The 23,430-nt window shown below is 43.2% G+C and overlaps 1 protein-coding gene across 2 annotated transcripts in view; it reads right to left on the bottom strand.

The window, feature by feature from the left end:
• Nucleotides 1-23,430, bottom strand: part of FNDC3B (fibronectin type III domain containing 3B) — a 341,829-nt gene that overhangs the window by 73,014 nt on the left and 245,385 nt on the right. For both annotated transcript variants that reach the window (XM_026498541.4, XM_026498552.4), the window contains exons 8-11: nt 18,194-18,345; nt 15,949-16,008; nt 7,370-7,508; nt 4,214-4,267 (exon numbers count right to left, since the gene is read on the bottom strand). In XM_026498541.4, coding sequence (XP_026354326.2) covers nt 4,214-4,267; nt 7,370-7,508; nt 15,949-16,008; nt 18,194-18,345 — 405 coding nt within the window. The remainder of the gene's footprint in view (nt 1-4,213; nt 4,268-7,369; nt 7,509-15,948; nt 16,009-18,193; nt 18,346-23,430) is intronic.

The raw sequence follows: 23,430 nt of genomic DNA, 5'->3' as shown, positions 1-23,430 counted from the left end.
CTCCTGAGGCTCTGGGCCTGCTTTCTGCCAGCCTTCAGAATGACTGTGACTTGTAAAATTAAACATGGGGGTAAATGTGGAGGGAGGGACCGCACTGTGGTCAGAAAGGAGTTCAAACATAATGATGGCTCATCAGGCAGTCCAGTGTGGGAAACTCCTGGAGGCGAACGCAGTGGCTGAAGGCCCACAAGAATGCAAAGTCGACTCTGTCAGGTGCCATGGCTGAGAACACCACAACTCACCTCAGTCACCACAACCGGGGGACGTGACCTGACAAGTGTGCACCTTTCCACATCATGAGAACTGACCTTTCTCAGGAGAAGATCAAAACTGATGGTGGCAGCTGAAAAGCCAGTGACACCCGTGTGTTCCATTTTTAGTGACTCATTACCATCTCCCCGTCAGAGTTACTTCCCACACGGACTTAAAACTTAAGGGACTGTCTAGTTACAATTACTAACAGAGAAAGGAGGTAGCTAAACCTCGTGCAGAACTAGAAGTTATTTCCAAGCGAATTCTGTGGAACAGTGATGAGACAGGAATGACAACGACTTCAGGAGAGAGAATCAGACTCCCTCTGCGCAATAACAGGTTTCTGTTTTCTTTTCCGCATCAGGGCCACACCTGCCCTTAGAGACAAGAACTATTAGCTCTTCCCCTGGTCAACTGCACACACCATTCCAGGTCCTAGCAGAAATACAAGCCAGGTACTCACTGGCCTCTCTGTTGCTATTGTTTCACTAATGAAGGTCTTTCTCAAAGAAACTTGACAGCAGGACTGGATGCTCTTTCAAACTTTCCCACTCACAGTTTTTATTGGAATGGTGATTAAAAACCGAACAAAAGAATCAAGTATCCTGAGGACTCTAACCAGTGCTGTAATACTATTTAAAAAAATATATGGGGACACCCAGACATGGATGGGGCCGTCTCACTCCAAGCAGTGATTATCAAACCAGCTGTCAGAGCGGAAACAGGGTGGAGTTCTACTCCTGAACGCAATCTTCTTCAAGACTCGGGGTGATACCTGTCCCCCTCTCAGGCAGGAAACTGCTCCCCTATGTACCCTAATGTCCTCCTGCCCTTCTAGTCCCCTGGACAACAGACAGGCTTATGGTGTGTGGCTGGGACACGTGCCCTGGGGGAGCAGAGCTCTGGCCCTGGAGAGGGTTGGGTGCCAGAAGGAGAGTGACTCTAGCAAAACACCCCCTCCCTTCTGCTGCCACCATACTCCACTAGGGCAGATTCTAGAAAGTGTGTGTACCAGGAGTACCTGACTCCAGAGACTACCAGGAGAAGGTCTGGAAGGGACAGCCAGAGCTGCATGTGCTCTTATTTCCTGGAGGGTGGATGTTGTTCTCTGTGCATTTGATTTTCTTCCTTCAGGAAGTCAAGGCTTGAGTAACATGGAGATGTGGGATGCAAAAACTAACCCAAGTGAGCTGGCTCCTGGCTCAGGAGGACTGCTGTCCCTAGCCTAGCCCCAAATTTAGAAACACAAACCGTTAGATGCTTCTGTTAGAAACTTTACTTTTGAAATGACAGACTAGGCAGGAATGAATTGGTTACTACTGCTTCTATTCTCACTGCCAGGAAACCCAACGATATCATTTTTAAATCTTTTTTAGAGGGACTGAAAAGGAGAGGAACAGATCAAGCAAAGAACCTACTGGATGGAAAAATTTGAGAAGCATGTGGTTAAGTCTGTTTTATTTATGTCTGTTTAAAAGTACAATAGGATAGCATTACTATAGCTTTTTCAGCTCCCAGGGTAAGAATATTACCTTCCCTGCGTCACAGATGCCTCACGGGACAGTATGCAGTGTTGAGGCACTGAGGGTATGCTCCACAAATCTGAAATATTTAATTAACGAACAGGCCAAACAACAGTGAAAAGGATCCTAAAACGTACTCTTCTCACAAGGAACAATCCTAAATAAGGAGCTTTGACAGAACATGGATGATGTAAATATACATGAGCTAATGGGTAAACTGAGGACTGGAGGGGTCAAGCTGTCCATCTGAAACCTGGAACAGAATCCACAACTCCTAATCTTGGTGTTCTTTCAATTATATTCTTCCAGGGAGCTCACGGTCTTTAAAGGCCAGGGAGCACTTCACAGAGTTTGGGGTCCAGAAGTTTTTCTACAAGGTATTATTAGGCCACAGAATACAGAAGATTCCTGTGTTGGCAAAAGGCCTATAGTAGGTGAGAGTCCACTAACCTGGAATCCTCGGTACGGCTCAACGGAGCCAACACCGGCAGGAATAGAAGGTGGGAGAGAAAATGAAGAGGAAGGGGAAGGCCAAAGAATTAAGATGGGAACAAGGAAAGGATGGAAAGAGAGCAAGCAGGGAAAAGGCAGGAGAAGGCCAAAAACAAACAATCTAACATTGTGTGGTCACTAGTCTATAGTGGATGCTATTGATCATAAATGGTCAGTAGACAAAGCTTCTCCATTTCATCTGCGGCTATCGCTTATTTCCTCCATGCATCCTGCCAGGACGCTTTCAATCCAAATTCAAAGGGAAGGAGGCCAACAACTGAGTCACCATTACCATTTCCTGTAGCACCTGGGTTTTCCTTGAAGGTTTCCCATTCAAATACTCAACTTCTCTGACCTTACTTAACTTAATGAGGCCATGGTCCAAAGCAACAAAAAAACACAGGAGACACACATGCGTGTGCACGCACACACACATGCCCACGCCCACACCCACACACAGAGCTCAGAGGAGATCTGAAACGAAAAATGCCTCCTCTTTAGTGGTAAACTCTGTCTTGATATAAAACCTCAAGATATGAGAAAAAACATCAGGCAGGTCAGTGCAACAAACCAACACATGCTTAAAAACACGTTCCACCGAACTTTCACTTGTCCTTTCAGAGGAAGAGGAGATGGCAAGATGCTGCCATGTGCTCACAGGTCAGCCAGGTTCCTTTCCAGACTTCTGGACTGCCTATAAAAATCTCTTTCCACAAGGGCCGTAGGGGTGGTTTTACTTTCCAATCAAACCACCTTAAAATGAAACCCACCTAATCTGTAAAATATCCCTGTCAAGTCTGAGATTTCACCAATCTGTACGTAGGAACTATTCACAAGGATCCCCGGAACAATAGATCGTTGTCTTGGGTAACTTGGAACTCCAGCTTTCAGATGCAACCCAGATGGGAAAACACGCTAACGCAGAAAGTGATGAAGGGCCCCCCTTTTCACATCAAAATTTCATCCTGAGAGTTTCGTCCAATTTCATTTTACATTTGGTGAAAATATTTTTTCCACACTCAACAAGTAATTTTTTGCCTAAGCCTGTATTCTGAATCTTTGAAATCCCCCTAAGTTGAAGTCACAAAGACTAGTTAACTTGCATTTCTCCCCCAATTTCACATTTCCTATTTTCGAAATCCTTCGTCTATTTGCTCACTCACAGAAAGATAGAATAGAGCAAGGGTAAATGAGTGATTAGAATTAAAATCTACAGAAACAAAAAGTACAGTTCCTTTTTAGAAACGAACGGCTGCTTTCTGCATCCAGTTATTTCCTGCCTGAGATTCTGTGGGTAGTGTTAGCAAGGCCAGAAATGCACAGGGTCACCATTCAGCACAGAGTGGGCTCAAGAATAAGGAAACTTCACCATGGATACCGTCCTAGGGCCTCTGGGCGCCTGCTATGGGACGGTCTAGTCTGCAGGGTGGTCACACACACCATTGGGAGAGTGAGACCTCCAGGCACGGCTCCAACTCTCCCCCAGAGAATGCCCAACAGTGCAGCCCCAAACTACATCCATGGCTTCAAAAAGAAGAAACAAATTATGCTTCCCAAGCCGCAGTGTGGTTTACCTTATCAAAACCATCTATGCAGAATGGCCCTGAGCAGTCAAGATAACAAGGCCTTCGATTCTTAATACGTATTTGATGGCTGGCTAGGCACTAGGGACTCCACAAGAGGTAAGACCCTGTCTTTTCTTTCTGTAACATTTCTTGCACATATGCCAAGTAAATACACACTTAATGCAACTTAATACAATTCATTACACTACTTTAGTCTGTCTTCCTTTTCCACAGTCAATACTATAGGTTTAAATTTTTCTCTACTTACGTTCTTTTTTCCCATGTGTTTAGCACATCTTAAAAAAGAATAAAATGGTATTTGTTCAGCAATTTTATTTTTGAAATGGTGTTTTAGATGGATGGATATGAAAATATGCTTACCTCATCCCACTCTAAAAGGTAGTTGGTGATTTTTGAACCATTATCAATTGGTGCCTAAAAAAGGAAAAACAGTAAAATGAGTTTAGAGAAAGCAGTTCACAGACAAAACTTACGAACTCTCCACTTGTTTCAAACACACTATCTACGCTAGCCCTGTGCTCTCCCCTCGGACAGAGAACCCTGGTGGCTCCCGCGTTTCCTTGGGAAACATTATCACAAATGAATTTTAATATAATTCAACTGCAGAGACAGGCCCACTACTAATAAATCATGCCCCACAAAGAGCCAAACCTGCTTTCCCCTCCACCTCCACCTTCACACCCACGTGGTGCCTTACTTCCTCCCGGGATAAGACTTTCAAGAGGCACTTTAGGAACAGGGTTCGGAGAAAAAAGGCAGCTGAAATGTAGACGCTGCTTGGAGTCCGGCGGGTAAATCTGACCCAGCCAGGTTCAGGGTTAAGAGTATCGATTTTTTGTAACTTCCTCCACACAGCCCCCCACCCCCCCGCCCCCACTTTTTTTTAAGTGCTTAAGATTAGAAAGCCTTCTGTGCCATTGAGATTTCCCTTTAAAAAAAAAGAAAAAAAGAAAAAAAAGAGATCCCCCGGGGGATTACCAGGAGCAATTAGCTCTTTGCATGTTAGCAAAAAGAAGTCTCATCATTTGCTTTCCTCTTAAAAGCATGCGGAGATGTACTTCACTGAGAAAACAGGCCTTGCACGATGGGAAGGGGAGTGGAGAACTTTGGAGAAGAGTGCTTTGCAGGGTTAGCCCTGCTAAAGGGGGTGCTGCCGTGGGGTCCCTCACTGCCCCAGGGCAGTAAGATGGAGGGAGGGAGGAGGCAGCTAGGAGGAGAAGACCAGGTCTCCCTACTGCACAAATGTGTCTGGGCCTGGCCCTCCCCCAGGAAGGAGCAGGAGCCCCCCACACTGCATTGTCCTGCCCCCAGCAGAAGGCAGCCGGTCCCCAGAACTACATCTAAAGCCCAGCTCGGCTGTTTGTCAAGTGCGGTCTTCTGTCAGGCACTTGATATCACTGTTTAATTTCATGTTCCAAGAATAAATGGATGTGATAAGTAATTGGGAGAATATATATAAATCACCTACTCAACTACGGGGCACTCAGGAAGCACTCAGGGAACAATAGCTATTGTTTTATTTTTGTGAATAATAAATCATCCTCAAGGACTCAGTAAATATTAGCTTCATTTATGAAGAAACTCTTCTCCCTCCTTTTGCCTTCTGGGTCATAGCACCCCTGTGTCTCAAATCCGGATCTCAGGGGACTGCTCTCTGTTCTACTGAACGGGGCTCTCAGACTTTCGCGGCTCATTTGGGGAGACAGCTGAAGTTCTAATAAGGGACAAAGTTTTAGAGGAGAACCCATTTCTAAGATAAGAACTATGTTTATGATGTTTATAAATTTCTCTAGAGAAACTGTTCTTCCAGCAGATTCTTCTATGACCCCGTGCCCCCCCACCGAGTTCTTAATTCCTTGAGGGTGGGAGCACTGACTGCCCTATCTCCTACTGCTGCCTGCCAAGAGGCCAGAAGGTCTCGACACTCCGTGTGTTCGTGGATTCGAGGACACGGGGCAGTCGGAGCCCTGTTCCCCGCTCCTCCGGCCGCCAGCTGGTGCACCGAGATCAGGAAATCTGTCTGAAGGACATTTAAATGAAAACTGAACCGAATCCAGAGCTTTCAAGCTTGTACACGACTTAATGGAACAAGAGTATGTTTCTGATTTACAATTAAATAGAGGGAGAAAAGAAAATGTGAAATATTTTCCTCCTAATAAGTAAACTTTTTCTTGAAGATGCTGGTCTGCCTAAGACCTGAATTTCACCCAGGTTTTAAGCCGAGTATGTATCAGTGATTCCCAACTTTAGGTTTATAAGACCCCGGGGTCCCTCTGTTGATCTTAAGAAGATTTCTTATATTTTCTAAACAAAATGAATTTTAATTCTTTCCTTTTTAAAAAAGATATGTTTATGTATGTATATGTGCAAATAGAGACCAAGTTTTAAAATGCATGTGTATCTCCAAGGACTTAAACAATGATGACCAGTTGGGTGTTACAACTCTGAAAAGGCAGGGAATCACTGACCTGGATTATCCCTGGAAGCCAGGAAGGAAAATAAAATAGTTCAGATTCTAAGCCAGTCTAAACTTTGCCTCTGCCAAGTAACACACTCCAGGCTGGCCAGTGGCTATGAGAACGCAGCTGCCCACACGAGAGGGGTCTCCAGAAGCCCGGGCTTCATTGCTAGCCACTGCTCTCAGTGGCTTTTCTGGATGCCCTGCATAAATCCAACCTTCTGCACCGGGAACCAAAGGACAAAGTCTGTCTTCACCAATATGAGATCTCCCTAGCCATCCTACTTCTTTCACACATTAGTCTATTCCCAAACACCACAAATCTTTATCTCCACTTTTAAAAATTTCGCATCTTAAGCTGCATTTAAAATATAATCATAGAGAAATAATTACTATAGACATTGATAACAGAATCTGCTATTTTCTTGTGAACACAGAAGTGTAGCTAGTAAGCTAATGATACACCATAAAGACCTCTCTCTGGCAAGAGTTATTGGTAGCCAGTAAATTGTATGTTATGAAAACTACTACACAATTCAGACTCTAAAAAAAAATGAGTAACCCTAACTGATCTAAGCCCTCATCAGTAAAAGTTGGTTAAGTCTTAATGTAGTTACAACACTTAACATTCTAGGCAGTTTTAAATATTAAACATTTCAGAGTCGCCACTGAAAGAAGCCAATGAAGTCAAAACCAACTTATCTCTAAATCTTTATGAAAACTTTCTACTGAAGTCTTCAGTTCAAACGTTTGCTGCAATGAATGAAACCATTAGAAAGTGATGAATAGGTATCTAAAGTATTCATATCACGGACACCGTGTTGCTCATGAACCTGAAAGATTTCTCCCTGCAGAGAGAGCCAGAACTTTCTTGTACTTCTACCTCCTACTGCTTCGCCCAGTTTTTTCAGACATACCAGCTTTCAATATCCTAACGATTTGTTTCACACAGCCACTATGCAGAAAATCAAACACCATCACCAGACTGGAGCAGTGCTCAATAAAAATGTTTCGAACGGCTAGACGTCAGACTGTGCCCGACACTTCGCGCTACCCACCTTCCACTGCAAGGTGAGTGAACTTTTGCTCCTGTGTGCCAGCTTAGGTGGGAAGGGACACTCAGGTGCGCAGCTGTGGGTGGTGAAGCTAACGGGCTCAGAGCAGGATCCCTTTACGGAATTGTACATGGCATATACCCTGAAAGCAAACAGACAAAGACAATCAGTGGCCGTGGCCCATCGCGGAAGACTCGGGTTTTTATCTCAGGTTTGCCCCAGGGCTTTCCACAGAAGAACGGAATTTATGTAATATACAACATGACTCTTTTTCTTATCTACTGGTCTTATACTGACGGAACTCTGGCCAGCAACTCCAGGAGATAATGACCCCAGCAGGGAATGTGCCTCAACTCATTCTCTCTTTCCACTAATTGTCAGAACCCTCTGCCCCAGTTAAGATAGGCAGGGTGTGTTGACTAGAAAACAATATGCTAAATAAGAAAATATCCTTGGGGCACCTGGGTGTCGCAGTCGGTTAGGTGCCTGACTCTTGACTCTTGGTTTCAGCTCAGGTCGCAATCTCATGGGTTGTGAGACTGAGCGCAGAGCCCGCTTGAGTTTCTCTCTCCCTCTCCCTCTGCTCCTCCAGTCCTTCCCTACCTCCTCTCTCTGAAATAAATAAATGAAAGAAAGAAAGAGAGAGAGAGAGAAAGGAAAAGGAAAAGAAAGAAAATAAATATCCTTATCCCCAAATTGGTCTTCAAATATACATTCTAAAACCATCAAGCCACTCTCCAGCTGACTTTGTGTGGAAGGAGGCTGAAAGCAGAGTTAAGGTTTGGCTGGAAAGAGACAAGAAGTAGTGCAAAAAGTCTACAACTGGAGAGGGAAGTATAAACAACGGGGTAGAATAGATACCATCTTTAACTGTTCCGAACACTAGGTATTTAGGTAGAAATATGGAAGTATCATACATAGAAACATGCTTGCTACTGCCAAGTGCATCTCTGACTCGACAAAAACCACGTTCAGGTACAGTTTATCCATGTGAATATCTTACTTCTGCACCTGGCGCCGAGATTAAAGCTGTGTACTCTGTGCATTAAAATGCCGGGCTCAATGCTGAACATATGTGCCCAATTTCTCCAGAGAAGCTATGAAGAAAAAGCATGTAATGTACTATTAAAAACTAGACTTCTTTTGGGGCGCCTGGGTGGCTCAGTCGTTAAGCGTCTGCCTTCGGCTCAGGGCGTGATCCCAGTGTTCTGGGATCGAGCCCCACATCGGGCTCCTCTGCTGGGAGCCTGCTTCTTCCTCTCCCACTCCCCTTCCTTGTGTTCCCTTTCTCGCTGGCTGGCTCTCTCCCTGACAAATAAATAAATAAAATCTTAAAAAACAAAAAAACTAGACTTCTTTCAAATGGCATAAAATAGGGTTATGTTGATTTTTTATCATCTTCCTATTTTTCCATTTTTCTTAATATTGAGCATTAAAAAAAAAATCCAACTTGAAAAATCTACTCTTTTAAAAAGATAACACAAAAACTTTTGCTGCCCCAAAAGGATGCAAGGATTAAGCTAATCAGAGTTGGTAAATATATCGAGCCCTAATTCTTGAGGTCCCATTAAAGACAGAAGAAAACTCAGAATCGAGACAGGAAGTCAATGTCCCAAAGCTACACATCTGGAAAGCTGCCTCCACTGAACAGTCGTGGAAATCTAACTGCTGTACTCTACTGCCTACTGTCCTTACTCATCCCGAAATTAACACTTCTCTGAACACCCACAATCCATCTCCCCTCACTCTACCCAATGAACATAAAAAATGGCTAGAGATAACACTATGGAAAACAGGACCTAATTAGGTGTGTTATTTGCAAGGTCCTTTCTCCTCAAGGTCTATCACAAAGAATTTATAGAGGTCATGCATGTTAAAAGTCCTAATGCGTATTCCCATCTTAAAAGGTAAGATACTTATTTACTGGATATTTGACTTGTTTGGCTTTTGGGAGGACACCACGACATCTGATCCAAACAAAGGATACTTATTAGGGCCCTCTTCACCCAACCTGATGAAAAGAGATGTCCCTTTTTGCATTCACTGTAAATAGGAACATGATCATATAAAAGTGAACGGTAGATTTGGCAAGATCATTTCCATGTATCCGGACAGGCTCACTAGGAGTACGTTACTTGAAATGAATCACAGAACATTCCAGACATGGGCAGGGTTCCTGCCTAAACTTTAATAGATTGGCTGGATTCTGCAGCTGGTGGCTCACGGGTTACATCTGGCCCAAGATGTGTGTGGGGGAGAGGGAAGAAATAGTGTTTTAAAATACCACAGCCACCTATGCATGAATGGAAGGACCTAGGCAATGGTCAGTACAGAAAGGATAAGCAGACATTATACACTCCTAATGAAAGACGATGCCACTATCTCTAAAACCCTTGCCAGAAAAACTGAACCTGTATCAGATTAAGCTTCCTTGCCACTATAAAGGAAACACAAAGAGAATTTATTAAGCAAAGCTGTAGGGATGCAATCAGCCTAATTCATACTGCTGAAAATTCTACAGGACAAAAGAAATTATTCCAACAAATAAATTGCAAAGGGACAAAAAAGAAAGGGAGGGGAAACCTAGAGATGAAAAGAAATTTATGAGATACCAGCCCAACGGAATATTGAGACCATGTCTGAATTTCAATTACAACAAACTGAAGAAACAAAACCTTCATTTTTAGGACAGTTGAGGAAATGGAAACTGTCCCTGAATTTTAAAGACATGAAGGAATTATCCTTTTTGCTTGTTTTGGATGGGTGTGTGATGATGGTCATATGGTGCACTGATGAAATATGATGATGTCTGGACTTCAACACAGCTGTGGGGGCAGGAGGAGTAGGTGGGGACCAGCAAGGAAATGAGTAGTTGGGCAATGGGTCTATGAGAGTCCATCAGTTACTGTCTACTTTTGATTGTATCTGAAATTTTCTGAAATAAAAAGTTAAAGATCAAGCCAACACTTAAAGTTCTGGAGAGATCTCGTTTAGAAAAATAAACCTCTTAGAAGTTCTAGCAACGCAACTGCATACTTGCACGGTAGTAACCAGATAAAGGGGAGAGCAATCCCCCTCCAGGTGGGGCGGGTGCTGTCCAGCTCAGAGTCCTCACCACTAGCAGCTGTCTCCGCAGCATGGAGATCCCTTCTCAGCTGCCTTGTATCCAGCTCTCGACCCACTTAGGGTCCTCGGAGGAATTTCAGTTCACAGTCACTGGGCATGTGTTTGCAAATTCAGACCATACTCAGGTCGACTGGGTCCTGAATGTTCATACGAACAGCCCCCAGAATCTATAAGGCGCATACAGCAGAGGAAAGGAAGCAGGGACAAGGGCCTACAAAGGGGGCTGGCTGACTGCAGTGAGTTATCTGGGGAGATCTGGACTCAGTCAAGTGCGCTCTTGCTCTTTAACGGGATTCTGGGAGTCACAAAATCCACATTTATTAGGCTGAGAAACATGAGCGATAGAGGCTCCTGAAAGCCAGTTGGCAGGACTACCGATGGGAGGAACCGAAGATGCCGGCGACAGAATAAAAATCTGAGGTCGCTGAAGATGGACAGTTGTATGGGCCACAGAGAGTTATGTTTCTTGCCTTACAACTCAAAGAATGTTATGGTTTAAATCAGGAGTCGATGCTTTGCACTCGTACAAGTCTGTCCACAAAGGAAACGAGATCCATTTTATATGGCAGTGTAAACGTGCAGCAGACAGTATCTAAAAGCTGACATTATATCCAGTGTCCCGTGATTATATCCGTCAATTAAAGTTGTTCAGTAAATAGACAGCAACTAATTGCTCCGTTTTTAGCAGTAACTTTTACAGAAAAGTCTTTGGAAATGATGCTTTATTTTCAAGAAATGTTGCAATAATGTTTTTCATGGGATGGTGATGTGTTTCTCTAAATATCATCATGTGGAAGGAGGACCAGAGGAAGAGTATCAGTTTCTCGGGTTAAATAAATCAGCAAACAGTTCAGTTCCTCTTGCATTCATCCCAGCCAAGAAGAATACGTTTTTCTAATGATGTGATTAATCTTGTGCTGGGTTTTCACATTTGTTTCAGTTTAAATACTGACTAAATGCTTATGAAACAGGTGCTGCAAAAAATTTCAGAAATTCGCCTCCAACTTCCTCCGGCACATCTGTGACATGGTAGAGCCACGGTTTCTAGTCAATAACACCTATTTCATAATTCTGTACTGAGAGGGTCAACCATATTTTTGGAAACGATTCATCATGTAATTTTTCTGAGAAATGTTATTACGTGATATCATTTCTGAGCAACGTCTTTGCCAAATTGTTAATGCCAATGACTGGAAAACTGCTTCAAAGTTTGCCATGAAATTGCTGCCCATTCCATCACTCAAATTCCTGATTATCCCATCACTGTTCTTGACTCCCACAATAAAATGGTTAGTTCAATATCAATATTAATTCTAAAATTACCAATTAGGACAGGAGTATGGAATTTTTGTGTATGTATAAATATCCATATAAATAAATGAATATAAACGTTTATGTATATAAACTTATAAATGTACATGTAAGTATTATAAAACATAGTTATTCATGTATGATATATGTATGTAGGTAGGATTCTTCTCATTTCTCCTTCAACATACAATCACACACACACACACACACACACACACACACACACTCTTTGTCTCTGTCTTTCTCTCTGTCTCACACACACACAAGCAGGATTTTGTATTGGTGGCTTTATACAATAAATAATGCAATGCCCTCTACGGAAGCACTGAGTAACTACACTTCGGTAATTACAAACTCATTCCTTTTAACCGTTCAACCAACATTAAAACGCAAAAAGCAATTTGTGTTAGAACCTGGTAAGAAATATAAAAGTGACGACTTTAATCACAATCTAACCCAAGACCCAAGACCTAAATTTTTCAAGTCAACGTGATAGAGTCTCACCAGGAGGGGGTGGGGGGGAGGTTGACTGGTTAGATGTTAGATGTGCAGAAATGACACACAGAAACTCATAGCAAAAAATGAGTAAGAAAAAAAAATCTTTAAAACCTAGTATGTCTTCATATACAATTTTCCATGTGGAATTTGGCCTAAATGGCATGGCAAGTGCCGGTCCAAACAGCCACAGATGCACGGCCTGCAGCACTGTCTCGAGGATTCCCAATCCCAGTGGGCTGACGGGAAGAGGTCATGAGCTGTCCTGCCCAGGAACTGGGGCCAGCTGAGCACCGGACAGTCAGTGACAACATCCATGACTGAGAGACGGCTACTTAAAAAAAGGTTTGTGTTATATGATGGGTGAACTCGAGCAATACTAACAGGAGGGAGAAAAGAGGTAAAAATAAGAAAAAGCACTGAATGAAGATGCGTAACGATCTGAACGAAGGGGATGAAATCAGAGTAGCAAAATCGAAGGCAACAAGGCATGTAAGAACAGAAGCCTGAGACGGGACTTCAGGATATGACAGCAGAAAGAAAACCCTTCACTCTACTGCAGAGTGATGCCTGGAGACTTCTGCAGGCCTTCATGGAAACGTGCAGCCTGAGGAGCTGGAAGGAGAAGGCAGCCTGCTTGGAACTGCTGAAAGAACTCTCTCGTCGTTTCCATCACTGGCTCTACAGACTTGCACCAGGGCGACACTTTCTAAATTGGTAACATGAATAAATAAAAATGGCAATGAACATAATTGCTTATTTCGCAGCTATACAGTAATGGAATTCTTCTGCAGCTTCTGTTATGGAAATTTAGTGAGAAAATTATTTCCACCCAGCCTTCTGAGGCAATTAGAGGTGACTGTTACATTTAAAATTATATTTGAGGCTACTGTGTTTGATAGGAGCTTCCATTCCTGGAACTAAGACGTTGTGAATGTTAATGCAGCTGTACCATCAAAAGAGATTTTGCTCCTTTCTCTTCAGTGCCAAGCATGACATATCTTTATCCCGATAAAGTAGTTAAGTGATATGGTCAAACCATACACAGGCTTTGAAGCCATGCCTGTGTCACGAAGTCTTTTTTATTGTCAGAGTGTGGAAACACTGCAACGATTTTGGAAAAACAGAACGAACAGAGACAACGTTTATACACTTTACAGATTGAGGATCGGTTTGCACGTATTCTTCATTTGTTCTCACACCACCTTCCTGAGGCTGGTAGCCTTCTAACTCTCGTTTTATAAATGAGGGAACAAGGCCGTTGAAGTTTAAATGGCTTGCCTAAGCACACACCCTTACTAAGGGACTGAGCCATTAACCCCGAAGTCCAAGCTCTGTCCCCTGCTGTCACGCAGCCTCGCCAAAGCAATTCAAAGCAGAGGAAGCGAAACTGGAGCGGGAGTTGCAAGCAATGTTTCTTCTAGACCGTGTCAGACGAGAGGGAGTGAATGATCTACAGAACTGTGGGCCAGCAGGGGAAAAGTAAAATCGGGACTGTAGACATGTTTATTAGGAGAGAATTTTTTTAAATACTAAGAGGGATTATGACCAGGAAGAGGGAGCATCTTCTAACTCCCTGGCACGCAGAGACAGAGACCAAACGCCAGCTGGCGGTGCCTTCGGTGGTTGCGTGGTGTCGCAGAGGCGTGGTGCGTGTCCCCAGAGTGGGGTCTCCGACGTGTCAGGGGAGAGTCTGGATCCAAAGCGTCTACACAGTAACCACCACTGATTATTCCTTTTATCGGCCCAGGAGTTCAAGATGCTTATGAGACGTGGCAGTAAAAAGAACCAATGAGCCCATGTTGTCAGAATCTACCCTTTGAAAGACGAGTGAAAAAGAAATGAAGGGAAACAACAGACAGAATGGCAAATCAGGGGCAGACTCCTGATGATATTTAAGTGTCTTTAAAAAGACATTGTTAGCTCATGAATGAGCAGGAAATTAATAAAGTAAACCTTTATAAAGCAATAACAATAAACTGTTAAAAGATGGAGAGAAAAGGAAACATATGTTAACAATGACTAAAGCAGAAGAACATTTACATGGCTCCCTATATGGTGGTACATTTTCTGGTTTGTTGTTAAATCAACCATTTGAAAGACTAAAGTATTTCTATTATCATCTCAGTTTCATAAATTACACCCATCTTTTTGTTTGTACAGGAAAAGTTCAATATGCTTGGGCTCAAGCTAACTGATTCAAAATCCAAATGTTTTGATTTAAATAAGAAGAGATAGTTGCAACGGAGCTCTAAGCAACGCAACAACCAGACAGATCAGCATGTTGAGACTGAATGTGAAACACCTCGCCCTTTTAGGTATTGCTTTGAGCTTAGTTTTAAACACTTCCGTGGTTACTAAGGCATTATAATCTGAACACATCCCTGCTTCCCTACCTTTGTTAAGAAAGATTGTGGCCTTGATTCTATGTGATTAAGCATAGTTAAAATAGTCAATTCACAGAAGAACCAAACTAGAACTCAAGCCGCCTCATAATTAATATACGCCCTTCCTAATACGTTATGCTCCCTCTACTCCATCAGGAAGGAACCTTTGGGAAGTATGATAAAGAAGGAGTGCTTGATCTCGCACACTTTGATACACACCCACATCAATGAAGAATGAAGACAGACTCTGCTGTTGTGTATTCTTTCAGATAAAATCACAATTTTTGGTCAGCTTATACATTAAATAAAATTTTAAGTTAATATTTAAACTTAAAAAATGTTACAGACCACTTTCAGAGACCTATTTGCAAATGGATATGTGAATGTATCTTTAAATGATTGGCTGAGCTCTGTAAAAGTTCACGTAATACTCTCCTTTTCACAAGTCTGTGGTTGGCTGGGTTTCTTCCTAAGATTAGCTAGCTCTGCCTTTCGTAGCAGTCATAGCAGAGATTCCAGAAAAATCACAGTACAGATATCAGACTTCGTACAGATTACATGGATTCACTGTTTTGCCAAGTTGGGTTAATTCTTATCAGAGACAATTTAATATTTGCATTACTTGTCTCATTTCAAAACCTACTGTCTTTTAAGGTCCAAAGGCATTCTTACAACATGGCAGGACTTACTCATTTGTGCTGAATATACAGTTTATATGTATACTGATACACCAGGGGCAAAATATTCATTTGTTTTACAGAAAGGAAATATTATATGTTAAACCATACAGTCCAACAGATCTTAGAAGACTATATAAAAGTTATTCTATTTTTTTTTAAAAGATTTTATCTATTTGTCAGAGGGACAGCGAGAGAGAGAGCAGCAGGCAGAGGGAGAGGCAGGCCCCCCACTGAGCAAGGAGCCCCATGTGGGGCTCAATCCCACGACCCCGGGATCACGACCTGAGCTGAAGGCAGATGCTTAACTGAGCCACCCAGGCATCCCTACGAAAGTTATTTTAAAAATCATTTAAAAAATTCAGTTCAGCGTGCCATCTATTTTTCTATTACCAGAAACCTTTCTGTGTACTCCCCAGTCACTATGCTCTCAAGTGCAAAACGCTAAGGAACGGCCAATGAGCTAAGGTACTGCAACTTTCTGTTAGGCAAGTGCCCTCAACCAAAAACTTTTCAAAAGGAGCACATGATTTATTTCAGAAATCTGAATTCTCCAACACAGGTCAGGTCTCATATCCTAACTCACCTCACATGGTAATCAGTTGCTGGTCTGAGATCTTTCAGGTTACATTCTAATTCTTCTCCACTGCAAAGAAAAATCATCTATTAGTCAATGATACCAGTTTCAACAGGTCTCATAGTCATGTAGAGCAATGATTCCAGAACTCTTATGTCCGATTCCACCATAAACCGGAAATAAACTTGCCTATCTGGTATTATTACCCTTTTGCACTAGAAAATTAGATTCCTTTTAATGATGCCATCCTAGATCAGGAAAATGGCAAGATTAACTTACTAATGAAGTTCCAAAAGGTCTTATCAGTTCTTCAAAGTAAATACATAAAAACCAGTAAGTAAGCAAGGAAATTAAATAGAGAGATAAACATTAAGTGTAAAATAACTACACCAGCTGTCAACTGAAGGTAGCTCCTGGACTCACCTTGGCAGGAACCCCAAACGCTTCAACTTCTCAGCTCTCTGGAAGAAATCTCAGTGTGCCTCCCTCACATATCAACGCTAATAGCTCTCTGATATATACACATACAAATCAATACTCTTTTACATAAAACAAAACCACTTCTATGATCAGAAGGTGCAAATGCAACTCAACTGAATCATGAGGCAACGGCAAACATAAAATAAGGAATGTTCCATTAAAAGTTTTTAAAAGGTGAGGGGTGGGGGCCTGACTGTATTCTTCAAAAAACATCAGGGCCACAAAAGACAAATGCTGTGTTAGTGTTCCAAATTAAAGGTGAAAGACATATGATCACAAACCGTAATATCCGACCCTGGACAGGATTCTGTCCTGGAGGGGAAGAAAAATGCTTTAACATTATTTAATGAACTGATAATACTGGAATGCGGATGGTGGACTAGACCAAAGTCTGTTATCAATGTAAATTCATGAAGTTGGTAACTGCATTGTGGCTATGTAAGAAAATACCCTTATTCCTGGGAAATATACTGAAGTATTTAGGAGTACAAGGCCATGCCATAGACAACAAATGGGAAAAAATACGGGTTGGGAAGAGAGAAAAACGGGAGAGTGAGTAACTCCAACAGTAAACCAAAGAGGATAAAAAGATACTAATAGGCAAAATCTGTGTAAATTCCTTGAGCTCTTTATTTCTGCAACATTTTATAAGCTGGAAATTATTTCAAACAAAAATACTTCTTTAAAGTTGCAAACTGGAAGCCAATGTCCACACCGTGCCTACAGTTCTCAAGTGTGACCCGCGCTGCATCCTTAATGTGTTTTTGAATTTGCTGAATGAGTCTGACATTAGGAAAACTTACATAACAATTCAGATTTGCAGTATTTCTTGGGAAAAAAACTCCAAACAAATCGGCAACGCTAGGCCGGCACTCCCTTACGGCAACGACCTATTTTAGGCGAGCGGCGGCTGCTCCTTTCAGAGGAAGACAGGAGTGGTCCTGTAACCCTCACCCCCAACCTTCCTCCTTTCCTCACTGCTGTCAGGTGCCTAGCCCCTCTGGGCACTTGAGGCTAGCTCCTGCCACCAGCGGTCATCCTGCTTGGATAGAATCTCATTGTTTCTTGGCGTGGCTGGGGCAAACGGTGCGCTGTATTTCCCTACCAATTTGGACTTCTCAAAATAGACCCAAATGGTTGTGAGCTGGAATAAGGAGTTAGGGTTTTATTCTAAGTACAATGGGGAATCACCGCAGCGTCCTCACCCGGGAGTGAGCTGGTGTGACCTGCTTTCTGTGGTGTGGGACGATCCCTTACCCTGTGAGCTAAACTTATTTAAGAAAGCCTTGGACTGAAATGCTTTTCAAAGAATCTTTACTACAGGCTAGAAAACTCTTGGGGAGGGTAAGAAATAGAATGCAGTGGAAGGAAACCATACTATAGAATTAAAAAAAACCAGACTAGAAAATGGTCTGGGTCTAAAAAGAGGTAATCAATCATGTGAGTGCATGACTGGTGTCTATAAAAACTCAAAGTCATGCTCACTTTTTACCCTGATGGGCATTAGTGGAGATTTTTCTTTCGCACCATCCTGACAAGCTAACCTAACCAAGGGATAGCTCATGAACACCAAGGAGCTCTACAAAAGTCATTTCTGATTGGTAATGACTCTGGACAAAAATAACTCTTGCCATTATAATTATCATTAATTCTTAAAATGAACTATTTAAAGAAAAGCTTGCAAAGCCTCTAAATTTTTCCTGTTTCTGATTTTCCTTAATGATTCCAATTTCGCCGTTCAGCAGCGAAGAAAACGTGTGGAGATATAGGCTACCTGTAAATGATCTTGTACTTTCCGTCCCGTCCTTTGTCGGATAAGGCAACCTCATAGCTGTAGGGGAAAGAAAGACCGCTGTGGGGTCCACATGAAAGTCCAACAGGGGGAGCCCAGGACAGCACAACCGCTCTGGCCTGAATATTAGAAACCTGAGGAAAAACAAACACAGACAAAATGATCCAAATCCATTTTTATATATACATCAGACGCTACATCTTCGAGTTACACTGTTGTGATGACAAGCAGTGGCCTAACGGGCTGAGGAGTTAATGTCAGGTAAACAGTTGTAACTACAATGCAAACACCGTCACATGGAGTACTCTCTTGTCTAGGTCCTGACGTCCACAATAGCTCTGGAACATCTGTCCTTATAACGTAATTCACATTTGATCTTCCAGAAAGTAAACTCGTCAGTCTTGTGTGGGAATTTTTTTTAAAGGTAAAAAGTTGAATGGGAGACTTTCATGAGCTCCACGACGGCCATCGCGTTACATGGAAGGAGCCACAACTGCAGGTACTTTTGGTGGCCTGCAAATCTTCAAAGCCAGTGCCTTGAAACCAGGCTCCTTAAAGGCCTCAGTTCCCAGGAGAACCCAGCGACGGGGGAGTAGGACCCAAGCCCAGGCTGAAATGGGTACCGAGGTGATGTTTCACCTCTTCCCAGCTGGTTTTTTTTTCCCTTTTGGGGTAGCCTCTGTGTAAGACTTCATCTGAAGAGAGGACGCTGGCACCTTCGAACACCCCAGCTTTCTTCCCTTACTTAGGGCCACAAGAAGGCACGTTCTGCTCCACCCGCCTGCCGTACGCAGTAGGACTGGGCTCCAGCCCCCCTCAGCTGTAAGCTGCTCGGTAAGAGACCCTGCCGTGGGCTTCCTGCCCTTCCACCCAGGGGCTCACTCGAACTTGGGCTTCCTGGGGGACCCCTTACCCTCCCAGATACACTACTTACACTCCAATCTTTGTTTTGGAGTCTGTTTCCACAGAAACCCAACCTCATGCATACTCTAATTCTTTAAAAAAAGTCAAAAGGACCTTGATGCTCTAAGTTTCTAAAGGTTATTTTGCTGCTCTCTGGATACTGGTCTGAATAAAATACTAAAAACAAGACTTATTAATACAGACGCTAAAGCTCCATGTTCATAAAGACTTCGCTTAGTGGTAGATTATTATTAGTTTGCAGACAGAGATATGTAAACTGTTCAGTTTCCTTTTTTTCTTCCATTTTTGTCACTATCTGATCTTTACAGAGCATTAAAATTTAATATAAAATAATTTAAAAACATGAATAACATGGAATAGGAGTACTGAATCTCCCTTTTCAGTCTGTCATTCATTCCATTTCTCAAAGAGTTCCCCCCCCAACATTTCTTCTCCATACAGACACAGCCTCATGATATATTTAACCAATTCTTTAGTCAAACTCCTACTCATCATTCACAACCCCAGCCGGGCCTCACTGTCCCCAAGTAACCTTCCCTGAAGTATGTCACCTATCATCACCCCTCTGCTCCACAGCAACTTGCTATTATCGTTACTATCGCGAATCACGTTTATGGCATTTGTCTCCCTTTCCCACTGGACTCTGGGACTCCCGAAGGACAGGACCCAAGTCCTATTCAACTATGAGTAGCCGTGGCTTAGTAAACGTTTGTTGAATGAAAACAAAAACCAAAGGGAACAAGATAGTCTGAGTTTCTGATACAGGTGACACAATGGATGACAGACCAGCATCACGCAGCTCTGTAACAAATCCGAGATACTGCTGCAGAAATCAAACTCCACCTTTCTGCTCTGGCTCCAGACTAGCACCTCCTCTTGCCCTATGACACCCCTCAGGATGCCATTCCCTCTCCCCCTGTTACTTGGCTTTTGACTTTCCGACTTTGTAACCTAGGACCTCTGCCTCAAAGAGCACCAACCGGCTGAAGAGAGACGGGCGCATGAGAGATGATCTCGCAGCAGGCACACAGAACAGAGAGAGACCCACAGCAACCTGAGAGCAAGTCAGGAAGGGTTTCTGTCCGCTCCTGCCTGGAACCCCCGCTCAGAATCAACCTCCGCTTTCTCTGTGCTCGAGCCACGTTTTGCCGGTACCTGTGCTTGCCGGTCGTTTCATGATGTTGTCCTTACTTGGTTACCTGTGCGTTGGTTCTCCTGACTAGATTTTAAGGCAGCATTTATACATTTCTACAACATACACCAGCGTCTCTGCGCAATTCTTGGACACACCATTAATGAGCGATCTTGAGGTCTGGGGTGTTATAATTGATTTTTAACTTGGAGATATTCTGCTATGAAGTTTAGCTTACAATTAAGAAGAAGGCTGATTAAGTCCTGAAAATCATTCAGCTGAGGCGACAAACGGCTGCTGTGCACAACTCTAAGAATACAGTGTGTAGTAACACCAATTCGATGAATGGTGGTGTGAAATAACACCCCGTTTCAAAATAGCTGGCAAACGTTAGTGCTTTAGATCCTGACAAGTACCCATAAACTCACATCCCTTTAGATTCTTTGTCATCAGCTACTAAGAATTTACACTTGGATAAATTACTAACGGAATAGTGACGTCCAGCACTTGAAGCATCGTCCGCCTTTCTCCAGCTTCCCTGAGCAAGTCCGAAGCAGGGACAGGGTCCTCTGAACGCAGCTCTCTGTGCACGTGCGCTCTTCCGATGGGCCAGGCTTTCAGAAGTGCACTCTGAGAACGCCCCCTCATTTTCGAAGAACAGCAACCGTGGCTCCGGGGACTTCTTTCCTAGACCTAAGGCCTGTCACCTAGATGGCTAGCACTGTTCTGGAAGCAACAGCACGTTCCCTCCTGTGCTCCTGCTCCCCCCCTTCACAGACTCCCAGGCCTCCGGTTTGCTTTCTTTAGGCACTAGAATCCTGAGAGAAAGAGTGCTTTGTCTCCGGCAGAACTTGGAACTTACTTCCAATACAAGGATGATGCCAGGACATTACACGGTGCCTTCAAGAGAATGTCACCTAAGGGGGACTCCTCAGCCCCAGACGCATACTTCAAGTGTCCAGGGAGGTGATAATCTTAATGAGAGATTCGAGCTCTAGGAACTCTGGCTGGTTCAGGCCTCCTTCGGCCTCACACGAGCTTCAACTTCTAAGTCTCTCTCCTCTCTCTTTCTCTCTCTCTCTCTCTCTCTCTCTCGTGCGGGGCGGGGGGGGGGGGACGACACACTTTCTCACCAGCAATGACCACCGAACTAAACGGGGGCAGCTAATGGATCACAAGGATCCTCACGGCCGACATCCAAAAAAAGAAGTGTAGACGCCATAAAACTGACTGACTTCCTGATGTTCAATTACTCTACCATGAATTGAAGTCCATCTCCTTCACCATGATGATAAAAGTGGTGATTTCTAGCTACAAAATCACTGGACAAGACCCAAGCTGACACCTGCTTCGGCACCAGAGATGTAAAAGGGTCCGTTGTGTAGGTTACCAGTGCAAGCCTGCACAGAAGTTCAACTGCTCTGAAGGATCTGGAAGGATTCATAAAACCACCATTTATTTCTAAATAATCATACACTGATTAGAAATCGTTGTTGTCTACATATTTATTAAACGTAGACTCCAACTCGAGGGCAGGTGCTAGCAAAAGCACACGTATGTGCACACACATTAGGGAGTAAGACGGCACGATCCGGGAGCCATTCGGTACATCGTCTTTAGCGCTCCTTCTCCTTGTCCCCCTTTCTCTCCTGTTCATTCAGTATTTTAAGACTTTTCTGTAAAATTTTACTATCTTAATTCTTAGATTATATCATATGCAAATGACACTCATTATTTGGATCAGAAATACCATTTATTCTCATAAAGTTAGTAACTGTTCCTCGCATGTTAAAAAAAATATTTCTATGTAAGTTAGTAGCTTCTAAATTTGGTCAGGACTTCAGAGTTAACTATGTGGGAGGCCTGCGGATCCAATTAGGGAGTACGTTAAGGAAATATTACCATGGAAATATTGGCTTCACTTCAAAAGTACCATCATGAAAAATAATAACACAATGGAAAATTTAAAAGGAAAAGGTCAGAGATCATTATTAAAAAAAATACTCAGATCTAGGATTTCACAGTCATCTGTTTCTATCATTGCACTTAGTGCTAAGGACCTCGAGTCTTTTCAGATACACTGTTGTTGATTTTTTCGAGGAATGGCTTCTTGGACGGACAGCGGCTTCTCTGAGGTCAGTTTACTCACTTCTGGAACCGACAAAGCAATTCTTTCTACAAGCTAAACATCAGTGGATGGAAACAATGCAGGTTACGTTTATTTGCACCCTGAAAATAAACAAACCAGCGGCATGTGGGGGACAACGTCTAGCACCATCATCAGAGCAGACGAAACCTCGCTGGGTTGGAGATGGCATGCACTGACAGAGGTTTCTTCCTAAACCACTTAGACCGGCAGCAAGCTTGTTTCTGTGCTATGGCGGTGCTTAGGACCCCAGATCCCAAGGCACCTAATTCTCACAGTCTCAGGACAAAAACCTCGTCAATTCGAACCCTGTTCTTCCTCAATGACTAAGTTATTTGGATCTCTATAGCATCCAGGTTTCTGAAGAGTCAATGACTTGCTTATTAATTCAGGGGGCCCGAAGTTCTAGAAAGATGGCTGGAATCGAGAAATCCTAAATATTGTTTCTACATCTAAAACAAATCATCTATGGAATCTCAAAGAAAAATATGTGCCTTTTATTGAAAGGTGTTATCAGACATGGCTAAAAGAAAAAAACAAATGAACAAAGTGCCCAACTGCTGCCACTCTGTGTCTTTCCCTGGAAAGCAGCGGGGCACCCCTTTCGCATTTCAGAGCGGAGCAGGGCATTTCACTTTCGCCTAATGATACCCTATAGACTGCACAGAAGTCCTCTATACACTGTATATCATTTACTTCACAGATAGTCCTATGTGGTATTTATTATCCTACCTTTCAAAGGTGAGGAAACCGAGGCTCGGGGAGCTTGTGTCACTTACCCAAGATCGCAGAGACAGTTAATGGCCCAGAGGGCCAGCCTGCAAAGCAGAGGCCCTTCCCCTCCACGCTGCTGCCTCGAGCTCTGGCACCGGGCCGTCCCACATTCCACCATGCTGGCGGAGCCTCGTCTGAGGCCAGCCAGCCTTCAGGCATTTGTCTCCCTTGCCAGAACCCAGCTGCAGCCACTGCAGTCGGCCCCACATTTATTCAGCAAATATTTGTTAAGGGTTCACGATG

The sequence above is a fragment of the Ursus arctos genome, unplaced genomic scaffold (genome assembly GCF_023065955.2).
Source record: "Ursus arctos isolate Adak ecotype North America unplaced genomic scaffold, UrsArc2.0 scaffold_4, whole genome shotgun sequence".
NCBI lineage: Eukaryota > Metazoa > Chordata > Mammalia > Carnivora > Ursidae > Ursus > Ursus arctos.
Note: the sequence above shows the minus strand (reverse complement) of the source record. Positions and strands in the feature narration are given on the sequence as shown.